Source organism: Pseudopipra pipra, chromosome 1 (assembly GCF_036250125.1).
Source record: "Pseudopipra pipra isolate bDixPip1 chromosome 1, bDixPip1.hap1, whole genome shotgun sequence".
NCBI classification, from domain to species: domain Eukaryota; kingdom Metazoa; phylum Chordata; class Aves; order Passeriformes; family Pipridae; genus Pseudopipra; species Pseudopipra pipra.
Genome location: NC_087549.1, coordinates 107179502 through 107197232, shown reverse-complemented (window position 1 = coordinate 107197232; position 17731 = coordinate 107179502). Strand labels below are relative to the sequence as shown.

Sequence of the window (17731 nt, the reverse complement as noted above, 5' to 3'; positions counted from 1 at the left end):
TAAAGGTAACCTTGGTGAGCAGCTCCAGAAAGCTTAAGAAAAGTAACAAGAAAGTCACTGAAACTAGATTTTCTTAAGATGTGGTAGATATATGTAACAGCACGTAGTAAGCCTGGGCAGGGTTTCAAAAGTAAATTGGATGCACGGATGATTTCTGACTCAGGAACAACACACATATGTGTAATGTCTGCTGTTTAGAGACACCTATATTTGACTTGTGAACATTCTCAAACCTATACCTCCATAAAGAAATTCTCACCAGCTGCGATGCCTTTAAGAGTTTATACATAAAAACCGCCACACTGTACTCTGGACCAACTGTGATTTCTATGTGTATAAATGAACTTTACCTTTATTTTCTGTTAATTTTTGGGCCTGCTGAGATGCAAGCATGCATCTGAAAAACGGTAACTCTGTTCTGAACTGGTGTGGTCACAGACCTGCAATGATAGTATGTGAGCATAAGCAGTCACCACTGTTTGGCTTTCAAGACCCTCGTTTGGTCATCATGACATCCACAAAAAAATTTCCCCTTTTGGTCCTCATTATCTCATAATTTGCAAGTAACACAGAGTGAAGGTAGATTGCTAATTAGGTGCCAAGACTGATTTTCTTACTTTAAAAGGGTAAGTTTGGACTCTGCCTAGGGTAAAAGAAACAGAGGAGAAACACTGAAAGAAGTGGTGACTCTTCCTCCGACTCCTGCACTCCCCAACTCCCTCCTCATTTCCTTCTCTGCACGCCTGCAGCTCAGCTCCTTGTGCCATGTCAGTGGCAGACTCACAAAATAAGGTGGTGGGGGAAAAAATAACCCTTGGAGATCGAGCATAGAGGGGGGCTGGGGCAGGCTAAAGGACAGGAGAGGCTGTTAGAGCCGTTGGGGGGTGGCAGTTGTGCAGCTGCGGGAGAGTCCCCAGGTGAGCGGCTGCTCCAAGGCAGGGACAAGGTGTGCAGGTGGGCAGGGGGCTGGCGCTGCCTGTCTGCTCCTGGGTGGGCACCCACCTCAGGGGTGAGTGGCGCCCAAGCCGATGTGTGATGGTGTGCTTGTCATGGAGAGTGTGTGTCAAACCACTGGGTGCACGAGCACCTGGGTGCTCTTCCAGGTTATGTACAGCACCCTGCGTAGATACTGTCGCCCCTGAATAGGTGTGTGCCTGTGCATTTTCTCACTTCTCATGTTTCTGTGTGTGTGTGTGTGTGTGTGTGTGCATGCAGGAAGGGGTCTTACACCCGCATGCATGCGGGCTCACCCAGGCCTGCTCGTGGAGAGGGCCTGCACGGATGAGTGTCCACCTGTGTCGTGGAGGTGTGTGTTGGCATGTTTGGGTGCCTGCAGAAGGATGAGTCTCTGCGTGCACTTGTGAAAGCATACAGGCATGCATGTATGTGCAAGCTGCAGTGTGTCTCAGTGAGTGTTTTCCATCCATGATTTCTTGTATTTAATCCAGTTTCATAGAATTCAAGGGTAGGGAGCAGATGGTCCATCAGACTGCTATCTAGGAACACACAAGGATCTGCTGTCATACACAAGAACTTATGCACAGGGAACTATATGTCTGTATGCATGTATTTACACACAGGTGCGTGTAAAAATCTCACAAGCTCTTGAGTATCTTCATATATACATCTTCTATGTATATATGTCAATGAGGGTTTGTACTAAGATATAGAACGTCTGTCTGCAAAGACTGTGCATATATGAACGTCAGTTTGACACTGCATCCGGGTGTGCACCCAGGTCTGTTTTTATATCTGACTAGTTCAAGGAAGCAGTCTTGGTTGTAAAATGCGTAGTCAGAGGTGTAGCATTTGCACGTCCATGATGAAGTACCGATAGCAAAATGCCTTGTATGAACGCTAGAGAAGCATCTTGTCCATAGCATAGATAATGGAGAAAATATGCTGGCCTGTTCAAATTTTAACAGTATAATACTGACTGCATTACTGAGAGAATGGTATGTGAAAATTATATTTAAAGGTATAGATGTCATGTGTATCTTCACATGTCCGTCTCACACAGCTACTATTCCATACTAATGTGTATCTCTATATTTGCATACAACAGCAAGTGTCTGTTCTGCAGTGCTTTTGTTTGCCATCTGAGCCTGTATGACTGCATATTTTTAGTTGGGGAGCGTGTGTAGGACCACTGGGATGTATAGGCCATTATCACATGTGTGGTTTATGTTTTGCAGATCTAGCCTTGCAACACTTTGATTGTCATTGCTCAGTGACAGAAGGTAACACTGAAAGACATGCTCTTTTGCTGAAGATTTCCTATTAATATGCCATATTTCCATCTGTTAGTTTCCTCAATAGTAGTATCATCTCCTCAGTCTTTAAAAGACAGAAATTAATGCCACGCTCTGTCTCACTACATGGGTTAAGGGATTTGAAGAAAACCTGCATTTAAAGTTTTATTTCTTAACAATAGTTTTAGATCAGTGTTTAGATTAGAGTTCTCACATTGACCACTATGCCTCAGTCTGTGATCTGAAGGGAGCAGCTTTGATGGGAATATCAGGATAGTTCAAACTCTGGACATATTTGCTTGTTGACTTGTCAGATAACAGTGGCAGTGGAGGTCACATTCATGGTGGCACTTTCATTTTACCCAAGATGAAGACCCCCATCTTAACCAAGAACTTTGGAAACTCAGGCTCCTGATGCAGTGATAACATTTATTGTTCAGTCAAGATTCATTTGGAAACAGAAGTCAAACTGAATCCACATATGTATCTTAACTGAAATCGTTGTCCTGCCCAGTTCACAGTTAATTGTCTACTGAAAAAAAAAAAAAGAAAGAAAAGAAAAAAGAAGGACATTGTTTATTAATGACAGAATAATGAATGTATCAGGATTTAGTTTGGGAGATTAGTTATGGGGCACAAGTATGTCATTGCTTTTCGTGTATCCCAGCAGACAGGAGGGTCGATTTGATGTTATCAGAGTGGAAGCTCTTTAATCAATATTTTTCTGAAATGGTCCAGTGCTACAGCAGCTGTCATCCCATCAAGGTCCCTGTAGCTACTCTAAAGAAGTATAAACTGGAAAATTGTTGAGGCCAAAAGTTTTGAACACCCTAGGAAATTAAGAAAGTAAATTTTGTTCTGTTTCTTGTACTATCGGGGCTTGGCAAACAAGTTGTATATTGCTCCACAGAATTCCCACATGGGGTATTAACTGCCATTGCTGTAGGAGCTTCAGTTGAGTTAATTCTAAGAGAATTAGAAGGCAGTGATGTTCTGAAAACCATATAAATCAGTTCTGCACGTCACACAGTTATTTAAAAAACTGTTAAACGTGCTTCATATTTTAATGTTTCCCATAATTACAGGGAAATGGCAAGCAAGAAGAAAGAAGTCCCACTGCAGGTATAAATCTTAATTGCTTAAACTATTTGAGAGAGGAAGAGATGTTTTTTCTCCATTTTAAGATGTTAAAATATCAGTTAATTTTATTTCAGATCATAATAACCAATCAAGACCAGTGGGATGAAATGCTGCAGACGAATGGTATAGTAGGTACTAACAGTTGCTATTTTCTGTTTAGTCTCTCATGGAAATATGTACAGTTTTTCATACTTATATATCACCTTTAATAGATACTCATAATGAACCAAGATGACTAGTGCCCTATTATCTTTTAAAGAAAGGCTATATGAATATATATTTATAAATGTATATCAAAGAATCATTTCCAATATGGTATTGTCTATGGTAGGGGGTTGGAAACTTCCATGGAAGTTTTTCCCTAAAATTTTGCACAGACTAAATTAATACTGCTGCATTCTTGAGAGTGCATGTTCTATGATGTATATTATTCCCAGTTTTCAGTTCAGTTAGTCCAAAACCAATGTCTCCTAGGAATTGCATTTGGGTAGGAGGAATAAATATGTAATAGGATCATATCTACAGAGGGTTAATAATGGGAAATAAATTATCTGCACAGGTCAGGGAGGTAAAAGTCTTGCAGAAAAAAGACCTAGATAAGAATGAAAAGCAACAGTGAGAAAATAAAAAGAGCAACTAAAAGGAAAAGGAATGTGAGACAAAAGATGTTGTTCAAATTAATAATCTCAAATAGTCTCAAAAGTAAGTTTTCTATGTAAAAATTAATTGAAATAAAAGAGGAAACCCTAATGTATCCACTAAGTACCTTGACTTATTCATGATGCATTCATTGACTAGAAGAGGACTGAAAGATATGTGAGAATGCCTCCCCAGTGCTGTTGCAATCTAAACATAAATGTGTCTCATTTTATAAGTTCCACAAGTCAGCTGTTTGTAATTCCAAACTATTACATTTTAGTAATAGATGTGTATCAAGCTTGGTGTGGTCCTTGCAAAGCTGTGATGAATGTATTGAGAAAACTGAAGAATGATTTTAGTGAAGACAATGTGTTACATTTTGCCGTGGTAAGGATGCAAATTTTGTGTGGGACTTTATTAACATTTTAATTTAAATATATCTTCTTATCTGCATATACAGAGCTTTCATTTTACTGTCTTTATGATGAGTTGTCATAATTTTGGCCTGCTTGCCTCTTCTTCTGCATGTCTCCTCATATGACTTTGTCTAGAAGTAGATTAAAAATGGAATAAATATGTAAGAAGCTATAATAAAATGAAGCTGATATCACAGAACTTTTGTTTTTCTTGATGAGATTGCAGAAATACTCAAAAGCCAGCCTATATGATTTTTAGTTTTATGTCTTTATATTATGGATTATCACATTTAAAATTCTTGTGTCCCTGAAAAACTGTTGCATTTTTTATCTCAAATATTCCCTTGTATTTCATTTTTAAGAGAACAAAAAAGGGGAAAATTAAAAATAAATTATCACTGAACTGTAGTAGTAAAAATACCTATTTACACTAGTAGTATATATATACTTCTTCCTTTATGTATGTTATTATAACCTACATGAGAAAATAGTATCAAGAGAAGACATTATTCCATGATTGATTGCTGTAATATTGAGAAGACAATCCCATGTTACCAAAACAGTTCTTTCTTCATCACCATAAGGACTGTTACTTGCATTTAGGACTGCAGTTTGAGTTTGTAACACCAAAGCATGTAGGAATGGGGTTTTTTGGGGGGCAAAAATGTTTACACATATCTATCTATCTGTATGTGTATATATATATATATATGCATACACACTTTTGTAAGCAAATAATCTTTTTTGTCTGACTTCAGGCAGAGGCTGACAGCATTGAAACTCTGAAACCATTTCGAAAAAACTGTGAACCTGTGTTTCTTTTTTGTGTTGTAAGTACATCACATCAGTTTCTTTTAATGTGCTGCCTACTTTTGCCTTAACTTTTCAAGATTTTGAAATAGATGTGAAGAAGTATAAATTCTCTCTTTACATTTTACAGTAGGTAGAATGGTACCATCAGATACTGTTTACTTGAGCTGTCTCCCATTCCTAAATCTGGTGGCTCTTGAGCACGTTTTTGTTGTGGCTGTTGCACATATAGCCACAGAAGAGCTATGGAAGACACTGTTTTGGTAGTTACTTAGTGAGAAATCCATGTAAGTTTTCCAGGTTTGCGTCACATAAAGTGCCTACATGTGGTTACACTGGAAATGACTATTTTATGCACATTTTCCATCAGGGAAATAGAATTTACAATTCCTGGTGCTATAAAGTTTTTAAGATAACAAATAAAAATGTGTTTGTAACACTTGCAGAACTGCAGCAATTAATCATATATTTATGATTTCTCACTGATGGACACAGATAGACTGTTGTCCTAGGACACCACCATGGAATACTGCTCACTTAGGAAGTGGTGGGGTTTTTTTACTTGAGGGCGTCAGGATTTGAATTCCCATAACTAGGGACCACAAACAACGATACTTTCAGGACACTTTCAGGTCTGAATCTGAATGCTGCCTAGAGAAGTTAGTAGTATCTTTGGTCACCATTAGTTAGCTTCGTTATTGCGCACCTAAACATGGTAGAACATGCTCTGGAATCTAATGCAAAAAAAAAAAAAAAAGACGACAGAAAACTCCATGTTATAAAAATTACAAGCTAGTAGAATCCATATTTGCATTTGCTTCCAACTGTACTGTTAATGGTGAGCCTTGAAAAAAAACGTGGAAAATTAGGTAGAGAAAGAAGTAAGGAATTAAAAGCAGGTTAATTCTGAACTAATAGAGACAGTAGTAGCTTTGGTATTCCTTCATGGGCATAGGAAGTAGTCCTGTAGCTGGAAAAATTAACAAGATATAACATGTTTCAAAAGCTGAAGTAAATGTGTAAAATAAGAGATGAAAACTCACTGAAAGTGTTATTTTCTCTTTTACAGAATGGCAAAATTATTGATATAGTGAGAGGTGTAAATGCTCCTCTTATAATTAAGAAAGTAACAGATCTAGTGGAAGAAGAGAGGCAAATTGCAGCTGGAGAGAAAGAACGCACCGAGGTACTCACAAACCAGATACTTACATATATTTGTGTGATAGTGTTTTAGGTAATGTTTAATTTTTTGTATTTTTGTCTTAACAGTAAAGTGATATATGTGACAGGCTTTTTTTGCAGAAATTTCGTAAAATTATCTGGGTTCCAAGAGACTCTTAAAGATCACAGGCAGTGACATCTTTCACTAGATCGGGTTGTTCAAAACTGTGGAGATTGCTCTGTACTTAAAGAATCCAGTTTGCTACAAAAGCCAAAGGAAGTTTATTCCATCACCTTTCACTCCTGACTTCCAGATGACATGAGGACATAAGGACAGCTTAGTCTGACTTCAATAGCCTACACTGCAAACAACTCTACGGTCGGAATTTATAGTAATAGGGGAATTAATCCTCCCTTGCTGGATATTCTCTCCAGAAAAAACAAATATCCATTATGGCTTAAAAACTTAAGAAATTAACAGATTAGCCTATTAATGCAAGAAATTGAGAAATGGACAAAATGTCACTAGCACATAGAGGTTTCAGTAATCTTTTTTTCTTTCAGGGATGAATATTTTTAATATATAACTAGTAACTGCATCATATGAAACAGACATGAGAAGGAGTTATGTCTCACTGCTTGTTTTGAGTGAAAAAGATCAAAAAACTCCACTTGCAGTAAAAAGAGAGTCTTAACAAACTGCAGCTAAAGGAAAATCAGACTGACCTAAGGTCTTTCTTAGACTTGCTTGTTTTCCACAGTAGAAAATCCATTCTTAAATTAAGATAGAAGTGTTGTGAAGATCTGACAGCTGTGTTTGGTGACTTTACCTTTTAATGGTGGTGTACTTTTGCTCTATTTGCAATTACCTTAGGTAGCTGAACTTGTTTTTCTAGAAGAAGAATCATCAGAAGAGACTATTGAGGAGACTGCAGAGGAGGGTAAATATATTTGATTTATTTTAGAAATGTTAAGAGGAAGAAAGAGAACAAATGTCTTTTGATTAAGAATTGTCTGTGTCAAGCACTAATAGACCTTCCTTTGGTTGAGTTAATATGAGACACTATGATTCAACTTTTTTCAGTAAGGAATTAATACATTGGACTGTCATCATTGATATGTTCACCCTCACACTGGGAACCTTCAGACTTTAGATAGAAGTGATACATGCCAGGGAACTTTTCCATGTAAAATTAGGGACTGAAAGTCACTTCTACACAGTCCCTGTGTTGGCTATGTACTTTTGTTGAGGTGGAATACTATGATGGGGTCAACCTGAGAGGACTGAAAGAGTTAATCTGTGAAGCAATGGCATGCCTTGTATCTCAAATTATTTCAATTAACTCTTTCACCAGACTAGATTTAAGAGTAGACTTATGTAAGAGCAAAAATCCACAGTATAGCATGATAAGCTTCCAAAACAAATGAAAAAAAAGCACCATCCTGTTTGCAAGTCCCCTGTCTGTGATTTATCTCAGGCTTCTCATGAGCTGAGACCTAAATCTTTTCTAGTTTTATTGCTATCTGTGGCTACTGAATGTTCCTACACCGTCATACATGCACAGAATGCCATTCTTCAATGTTGAGTTGGAATAAACCCCTCCCTCATCTCTTTCTTGATCTTGGTTGTGGTTTTTTTTCCTGTGAGAAGGCATTAGATTACAGACATGGATTAAGATGTGTCCCTTCTCCTTCCTCTTCATGCCTTCTTTATTGTATGGTTCAAGTGACATATCCCTGACCTTAGCTTTAGCCAATATTCTTCCTCATAAACCCTGTGAGACCTAGTAGTACAGTATTATCATTTAGCAAGCATCTACAAGCTTCACACTAATCCACAAAACCTAAATGTGATACAAAATCAGAGAACAGAGCTTTCAGCTCAGGTTCAGCTTCAAGTCAGGAGATCTCTCAGAAACTGTAATATATTAACATATTGTATTGGGGTAACATTTTCGTTAACACATGCATGTGCCTATAAGTGTTTTCTAGTACTGGAAACAAGTAGCAGTTTCCATTAGCTGCTATTTCCATTAGCACTATCATTAAGTTCTTCTACAGTGTTCAGAATGGGATTGAGGTACATTCTAATGTTTAAGGTTCTGCAAAGATGATGCAGTGTATATTCCCTTCTGATCATTTTCAGGGATCTGTATGCTATGGATGTTGCAACAGTCTGTCTGTACTGTTACAGCAAGGAACACCTGATTTTAAACAAGAATGTGTGACCAACACTTATTAATTGCAAATGACTTCAGCATTCACAATGCCAAGAAATCAAACATATTCTATGACAAGAACTGCATATTTTACGGGGAATCTCCAATATTTGTACAGATTTTCACTTAGTGAATTTCCTTAGTAATAGTAATTCCTTTCACATTTCTACTCTTGTACATACAGAACTCCCTAGACAAAGCCTCCATCTTAAGCTGAAATTTTTTCACCAGAGCTACCTGCATGTGAACCATTTCTCCCCAGTATTAACCCCCAAAAAATGTGGTTCATCAGGAATGTGAATTCCAGGGATAGCCAAGGGTGGCCCTGCACTCCAAGACATGCTTTAAGTGCTGGAGTCAATTTTTGGAGCCACTGTTTGGCCATCTCAATATTAAAATGGAGAATTATTTAGAGAAACACGCTTGAAAGTAATGAAGCATTTTGTTGTGTATTTATTTTGATGAATATATTAATTAACATATTACTCTTTTTTCCCTTTTCTAGAAGAAGAAATACTCAGATATTCTGTTGGAATTATAAAACCTAATGATGTCCTAGAGGGACGTGTAGAACAAATTAAAAAAAAGGTAGACAGAATTTTAAAATATTAATTCAACCTATTTATTTAAGAGGCATAGTAGCAAGATGTAAGACTAAGTAGATCCTAATTTATGCCCAGGCTTTAGAACAAGATCTGTTAATGTTTCTCTGGTAAGGATGATAAAAGGACAATAATTTTGACCTGAAATAATATGGTATTCAAATTTATACTATTATTTTAATATTTTATGCCAGTAGATGAGGTAAAATATTGACTCACACTGATTCTGCTACCAAAAAGATGCCTTATAACACTGTATATCAAGATAAACTCATACAAATTTTAAAAAGTGACCTTTGCATGAAAGGAAATCAGAGTGCTATATAGTTTGTTTCTGCAATTATTCTACTGTAGCCAGAAAATAAGGTCAGAAAAAAACCAAAATACCCCCCAGAAAACAGGCAGTGCTTGAAAATTATTTAGCTGGGGCTGAACAGCTGTTATTTGGCTTATAAGGTGTGCACCTACACTGTTTCCACAGTCAGTCTTGTCGAGGCAGTCTGGAAACACTCTGCAGCATCATAGGGGCTTTAAAAGAGCAGAGTGCCAGTAAGCAGATTAATATTAGCATATGATCAGTATTGGGGCTGGACAATGCCTTTGTTATTAAAATATCAGTATATGGTATAAACCTCATACCAGTGGACTATGAATTTGACACAGGTCATATAAGCATATATCACTTACATATACTTGAATTTAGTGCAATAATGTAGCATAAAAGAGAATATATTAAAATAGATTTAATTTTTCTTTATTTTTAATTTTTCTTTATTTGCTCTTTCTGAAACCAAGTAGTTTAGCCTGATAAAATTGATCACATCTACATGACTACCTTGATTATAACAGAGTTTATAATAAAATTTTTAGAAGTATTTGCATATTAACCAGTCACAATGGGCAAAAGGGGTTTATTCAATATGAAATAAAAGGGATTATTAACTACTGAATGAATGTACTCCATACGTTGAACTGCACTATAATTTTCAAAAACATTAATTTATGAGTATTATAATGCTGAATTTAGTGAAGTGCTTTGAAAGGCTGGAAGTTCAGTTTAGGCAAAGATAGCCATTATATTTTGAATACAACAGCAATATATTTTGAATTTCAGGGAATTTTAAACTTAAGATAACTTTCAAAATCAATCTTTAGATTTACAATAACATACATTTTGTATATGTCCATTTTCAAATGCCTCTGAGTAATAACTGAATAATTGCAGATTAAAGATGCAGGATTTACCATTAAAGCAGCAGAGGAGAAAGTGCTAACTGAAGAGCAAATCAGAGTGTTCTATGCCCGGAATAAAGACCAGGTAAAAGCAAACTAAAAACTTAAATGAAAGGCGAGGGTAAAACATATCACTGTAACTAGATGTGGTTGCAAATCTCTGTACTGTAATTTTTTAGTATGTCAAAAAACGGAATTAATGTAGATTTAGTTCACAAAAAATTTTCTTCACTCTTGTCATTCACATTTTAACCTGCAACAACATAGTACTTGCTTAAAGTAGTTCCAGGACTTCCTTTATCTCAATTAATTTTGTTTTAGACATCTGATAATGTTGTCTCAAATGACTGATCAAAAAACTTCACAAACAATCTAACCGGGTTCTGACTAATGTATGTGAATGCCAGTTTTGAATAGGAATTTATGAGTTACTTTGAAAGGATGATTGTCTCATTTCTGATTATAAACTCAGAGTTCCTGCAATTCGTGATGGAAAATTATGTTTTTTAGCCTGACTTTGAAGAATTTGTTCAATTCATGATGAGTGGACCATGCCACATTTTGGTATTCACTAAAAAAAAAGACTCTGCTGCCATTCCTCACTGGAAAGAACTACATGAAACACATGACAGCATGTCTGATTCGTCTGAGCCAGAGAGGTAACTAACAGTGAAAATATGTATATGTGATTCAGTTACAGTGTCCAGAGCACACCACAAATCAAGGCATGTTCTTCAGATGCAGATGTGCCCATGTACGAAGGGTTCAGGGAGTAGGCATAGTTCTTCACCTGGTCCTTCACAGGACCACCACTAGAGATGCAATTTCAGAAACTCCATACTTCCTACTTAAAGATGACAAGAAAATGTCTTTGATCTCTTTGAACTAGCCTTGAATGGGTTCTCAGACCAGTGGGAGCAATGCTACACTTCAAAAATGATATAGTCCATGCAATTCTACTTCATACTCATTCACCCAGACCAAGTGACTGCCAGCACTGCCGACTGAAGGTTGCACTTCTGCCCATGTTCACTCCTTTGTATCCTGGGAAGCCGTATATGTGGCTCAGAGGAGACCAGGGGACACCTGAGGCATGTTGTTCTCCCTGGGAACATTGCAAAAGCCATCAGAGAAGGGGTAGGGTACTGGGGTTTGTGTCCCCACTCTGCTCCATGACACATAAAACATTGTAAGGATTAGTTGTTCGCAACCATGGTATCTTGAAATGTCTGTTTTTCTTCTGTACCGAGAGTTTGTAGAGAAAGAGGATAATAGTTGTATACACAGCTTCAGACAATAGAGTGTTCACAAAAATTCAAATATCAAATCAAGTTTTACATTTAGACAAGAGACTTACTTAAAGTAACAGGAACTTAAATACTTTGTCCAAGAAATAATTTATCATAATGATTGATATTTTTGTTGATGACTGCTGTATCTCTTTCTGCATTAATTTAGTACAACTGAGGAATACTGCATTTTATGTAAGTGGCCAAGAGGGACTTTATTTACATAGCTATATAAATCTTAGACATACAGGTAAGTAACAATGAGAAGTATCTCTGTTACAGACAATTCTGTATTGCTATCATTTTTATGATCATGCTGCACACAAATAAAGCACAAGCCTTTTATTGATCATTTATTATACACTGTACCCTTGCCAGTAGTAATTCTTTCTCATGAAACAGAGGGACTGTCTTTAATAAGCTAGAGGGAAATTACTAAAGCTATGTGACTGAGATTTCTCTTTCAGAGCATGTGAGGCACATGAGGCACTTCTTGAGAAAATTAGTAATTGTCTTCTCAGAAACATTATTTTGCTCATGAATCTGAATTTAATGAAAGCTTAGTTTTGCATTCTATTCTTATGTTTCACTAAATTTTAACACACAAATACAACTTCAAGAAGCCAGCTTATTAACACTACGCATGCAGTGACTTAAAAACTGTATTACTTCATCTTTCGTTAGCGAGCTAGCACTCGTGGAAGCTGAGAGTCTAGTAAATCTATGTGCCGTGCAAGACAGTATCGAAGATGCCAGCAGACAACTTGGCTTCTTTTTCCCAAATTTTCATATACATCAAACAGAACAACAAGCTGAAAAGACTTTGGCCATAATTAGACCTACTCTCTTAAAGGAAAGACGAGGTAAGTGTTAATAACTGTATTTTGTATCTAGGGCATATAAGTAGTCTCATATTTTGAATTTTGAATTAAAAATTTTAACTCGATTAATGAAATGTTTTTAGGTTATATTGTCTCCCCAGAATTAGGCCAACACTAATTTTTGTCTGGAATGAAGTTATATGGTTAATGTTTTTCATATATTGAGAATGTAAACGTCAATGCTATTTTGTTCCCTTGGTTGATTTTTCAAGAAAGTCTGTAGATTGTATATTTGGATGGAATATTTGTAGAAGACATCTCAGATAAGCTAGTATTTTCAATTGTTATATAGGGGACCATATTTCCCACCATTATAAAGTAGCTGATATTCTTGAATAGCAGCTCCAAGATAAATCAATGGCAAGGTGAAAAAGATCCAGTCTAAGATATTCTATGCTGCATAATGTGGTGTTGCTCAAGGGCAGGTCTAAACAGAAAACATTTTTACAGATTAAATAAAAAAATCTACCCCATTAACATGAACCTTCATCCAAACAAGTTTACTTTTCAATCATATATTTGCATTTCTTCGTAGATTTCAGATAACACTTATTTCTAACTTGAGAATCTCTGTACTTGAAATAACCTATACACAGGATCTGAAAGACTACAATTTTGATCTTTCCTTGAGTATTTATATTCTTGATGGTTGTCTAGTATGTTGCTTAGAGCAGCAGTTCTGCAGGTAATTACATCGTCTGTAGGTAATTACAGAGTTATTTTGACTTGTGCCAAATACTGCTTACTTACCCATGTGGTCTTGTAAGGCTTAGTTAAATAAACATTCACCTATTCAAGTTCCTTAGACCTTCTTTTGGTCATAGTAATGTATATCATATTCCTCAGTCAGTAATTCCTAATGAGGTTTCGGAAGTAAGAGAAAACCTTAAGAAGATGAGGATCAGCTTTCTGAGTGTTCAGGCAATTCCTGAAGCGCAATAACATTTGCTTTATATTAGTTTTCTGTTCTTTAGTTAGGAAATTAATTCACCTGTAAAAATTTAACATTATCATTGAAAAGTCCATGTCATTTCTCTGCAAGGGTGCAAAGTAATGCATGGATGGCCATTTAGCATTATTTCAATATATTTAACAGATTCTATTATACAAAGGATAAAGGACGATGGCTTCAAAATAGCAATGCAGAAAGAAATAATCCTATCTGAAGAACAAGTGCGTACATTTTACAGTGAGCATGTAAATGAAGACTACTTCCCAGTCCTTCTAGAGCAAATGACCAGGTATATTGAATGAAAAATGAACATGTGGATCTACAGATAAGACTGAAATTTTCACAATTAATAATTGTAGAATCACAGAATCAGAAAATGGCTCAGGTTGGAAAGGACCTTTAAAGTTATCTAGCTCCAACCTCCTGCCATGAGCAGGGACACCTTCTACTAGACCAGGTTTCTCAGAGTCCCATCCAAATTGCCCTTGAACACTTCCTGGATAATACATGGCTATAAGATAGACATGTATCTAAAGGTTTAGTAAAAGTCAAAACAGGATCAGATAACTGCAGATAATGAGATAATTCCCAGGTATAACAAATAAATAAAAAAATGAGGCTTTCAAAAATTACCAGCTACTCCATAACTTCATATGTATGATGTCAAAGTCAGCAGCCAAGTCCATTGGTTTGGGTGAAACCAGTTTAGCTCTGCTCTGAAAGGCTGCATTTAGGTTGTCTAGAGCTCTGAAATCTTTAACCAGGCTGTGTGTTGGATACCCTGGGGAGGAGAAATGAATCATGTCTGGATATTCCATTCATATGAAGTTAGGATATGGCTGGGGCATGAGCAGTGTTTCTACATCTTGCTGTTGTGATAAAACTCAGTTCCTTTGCAATTTAAATTCATGTTTAAGCCTCGTAAGGTTTTATCAGACTGTAGTTGTTTAAACAGAGATCAGTTTTAAAGTCCTCTAATACTAGGGCTCATTTTCCTAGCCTGGACTATATGTAATCAAATTACTTTGAAAAGTACTGGGAGTTTAATTTTTTTTTTTAATGCTACTTTTCCCATTTTACAGTGGTCCAACTCTTGTATTGGCTCTAACAGGTGAAAACGCTGTATCACACTGGAGAAGTTTACTGGGCCCAAAGACCCTTGAAGAGGCTTGCAAAGAAAATCCAGACAGGTATAAGCCACAATAGTAAAACATCATTCACAGCTTCCAATTTACTTTCATATTTCTCATCTCAATGAATACAACATTCCAACTGGTGTAACTATAGTGCCATCATCTGGAAACTGATATGCATTTCTGCAATTTGTTAAGCTTTTCTTGTAAGTAGGACTGTATTACACATAGAAACTATGGAATCTTTTCAGAAATAATGGATGGCAAGAATAATAAAAAGTTGAGTTTAAAAAAGGGTATTGAAGTGAAGTGGAATCTCTTGAATCAGAGAAAAAATGTTGGTAAAACCTATTCTTTATAGTGTTTTTTTTGGAACAAATGATTTTTCTCTTGGCTTAATGAAAGTTTTTCATCAGTAGAGTATTTTATTTCTGACTTAAGTTTGTCCTACACATTTTATAGACGGACATCTTAGTTCTACCTATTTATCATATTGTTCTAAGAAAGTGCTGTGGTATCATCTTACCTGTTGCTGATAGAAGTGCTGCCTCATTAAGAAAGAATTGGTATTTCTTGGAAATATAACAAGATGAGAGTTGGGGGGAAGGCGTTCAGATTTCAGATTGTCAGATCAACACTAATTTATATATTATAATATATAATAATATAACATAATTAAATAATGTATATATTTATATTCATTCGCTCAAAGCTAATTATAATTCATTGCTCAATTCATAGCTATTCCTTTAAGTAACTTCACTCTTTTAATGACTCTTAGTTTGCGTGCACAATATGCAGTCGACAATGTACCCATTAATCAGCTGCACGGCAGTTCTACACCTGATGACGCTCAGAAGGAATTAGAGTTTTTCTTCCCTCAGGAACAAACTTTTGCGTTAATCAAACCTGAGGCCGTTAAGACTCATAAAGGTAAGTAATTTAGAAAGTATGGGCTATGCCTACTGATGCAGACATTTCTACAGAATGTTAGCAATGTACACTGCAGTAAATCACATCAAATGCATTCTTTTGACTCTCTGAAATGTATTTTCTGTGCAGAGAAATAATTTTATGGGGCTTGCATGATTCAGGTCGAGATCTCAAATGTGAAATTTCCTTTGCTTAAGCTGCCTATAGGTCTTTCTTCACAAGAATAATGGTAAATTGAGGAAAGAGAGTTCTTAGATAAGTTAAACTGTTGAAAGGCTAGCTGCCTAGCATCCTTTTAAGTCAAAGGAGAGAGACTTTCCAAAGTTATGTTACTTATTTCAGACAGGTATCTCTACTGACTCAAAAGGGGTCATTGCTCAGTTAGATTCATTCCTATTCTTGGTTTAACTTGCCATTAGACAAGGGGAATAAGGAGGAAACATCAAAGTAAAAAGTAAAAAGAGCACCATGTATGATTTGGAATCTTGTCTTAAAGATTTTTGAAGCCACTTTTAAAAAATCCTATATCCAGAGCCTCTTCTGATCATTATTCTTTTCTATTCTATTTAAAATAAAATTCAATAGTCTTTCTAATGCTAATTCATCATTGGCTTTTGTGAGTCTTTCTTCCCCTCTTGTAACAATCCAGATTGATTCTGGCAGGCCAGCTGGTACTTGATATAGCATAACAACTACAGTCCACGTTTTATCCAGTGTGAGAACAGTGAATGCTATTGGTATAGTTCATAACAGTCTGGGTTTAACACCTTCATCAAGATGGACAATGCGATTACAATGGTTTCTGTACATTTTATAGGACTGTTGAAGTGTTTATTATGTTGTCCATGGGTGTTTGATACTGTAACAAGAATTTTAATAGATATTGGTGACTTTTTTAAAAAAAGACATTTAGTATTTTCTGAAACTTTTAAAGTTTGGGTGTGTTGAGAGTTTTTTGCATCTAAACCATTTCAATCGAAAATGAGCTTGTTTGTTATTCTCCTAGATGACATTATGAAACAAGTTAAAGAGGCTGGATTTAGCATCTCAAAGATAAAAGAAGAAGCTTTAACTCGTGAAATGGCTGCACAGTTTTACAAGGATCATGAAGGAAAACCCTTTTATGAACAGTTAGTTTCTTGTATGACTGAGTAAGTATATTCTTTTACAGTACTGAGGTATGTAAGTAGACATCACACTTTGAATTTACAGTGTCAACAAAACACGCTACACCATAAGTGGTATAAGGATTTTACACTCTGTCACTCTTTCTGTCAAGTTTAGAGGCTTCTAGCACAGAGTGCTCTTACTTTAAAAGGAAGATTTAAAATTCTTTCCAAACTTTTGTGTAGTGACTATTATTTTGGAATTTTTTTCTCAAAAAAGGAACTGCTTTCCAATGGAATCCTTATTCTTCCCATGCAGGACAAAATATGTTTCTCACAATATTGCTAGTATAGCTGTCGATAAAACAGTATGTATTGTCTTGCTTCAGAAATTTTTGGGTGAGAATATTTTTGGACAAAAAGTCCAAATCTAAATACCTGCTCATCATAAATCTTTTTGGCTTTCAAATATGGTATATTGTCTTAAACAAAACACTCAGTGACAAATATTAATACTTAAACAGTTTAACAAAATTCAGATAGTGCAATGCTTATCATAAACCTTCATGGTACCTCTGAAGCCAAAGCTAAGTCTGCTTCTCAGAATAAAGAGCTTTCTTATACTGATTTTACAGGGGTCCATCAGTGATAATGGTCTTATCAAAGGAAAATGCTGTGGAAGAGTGGAGGAAACTAATGGGTCCAACTGATCCAGAAGAGGCAAAGAAGATCTGTCCTCAATCGATTCGAGCTCAGTTTGCACATGATATTTTGTCTAATGCTGTCCATGGATCATCTAATAGAGAACATGCACTGAAAAGCATTGAGTTCGCATTTGGAGAGATTGGTACACACTAAACAATTAAGATGCAATCTCTAGAAATTGATGTTCATGTCCTTAGATGCATTTATCTACCTAACGATCTATATTTAAGACTATATAAACATAAATATTTTTCTTCATA

General features: G+C 36.0%; 1 protein-coding gene across 8 annotated transcripts; it reads left to right on the top strand.

Annotated features, from left to right (window-relative positions):
- Window positions 1-885: 885 nt before the first annotated feature.
- Window positions 886-17731, top strand: NME8 (NME/NM23 family member 8). Of its 8 annotated transcripts, none has more exons than XM_064669976.1 (17): window positions 886-954; window positions 2196-2240; window positions 3338-3374; window positions 3467-3515; window positions 4312-4418; window positions 5206-5277; window positions 6327-6443; window positions 7293-7359; window positions 9143-9225; window positions 10465-10557; window positions 10983-11131; window positions 12446-12624; window positions 13739-13883; window positions 14677-14784; window positions 15509-15660; window positions 16667-16811; window positions 17402-17731. In XM_064669976.1, exons 3-17 carry the CDS (start codon window positions 3342-3344, stop codon window positions 17622-17624), a joined length of 1722 nt encoding a protein of 573 aa, XP_064526046.1. In that variant the 5' UTR covers window positions 886-954; window positions 2196-2240; window positions 3338-3341; the 3' UTR covers window positions 17625-17731. The 8 variants fall into 8 exon arrangements, with proteins under 8 accessions (XP_064526046.1, XP_064526011.1, XP_064526026.1 ...); XM_064669941.1 differs by having other exon boundaries at window positions 3467-3524; XM_064669956.1 differs by having other exon boundaries at window positions 888-917; window positions 3467-3524.

Coding starts and splice junctions, on each gene's coding strand:
- NME8 (XM_064669933.1), top strand. Junction 3,516..4,311: donor TGAAATGCTGCAGACGAATG/GTATAGTAGGTA, acceptor ATTACATTTTAG/TAATAGATGTGTATCAAGCT. Junction 15,661..16,666: donor GGCCGTTAAGACTCATAAAG/GTAAGTAATTTA, acceptor TTATTCTCCTAG/ATGACATTATGAAACAAGTT.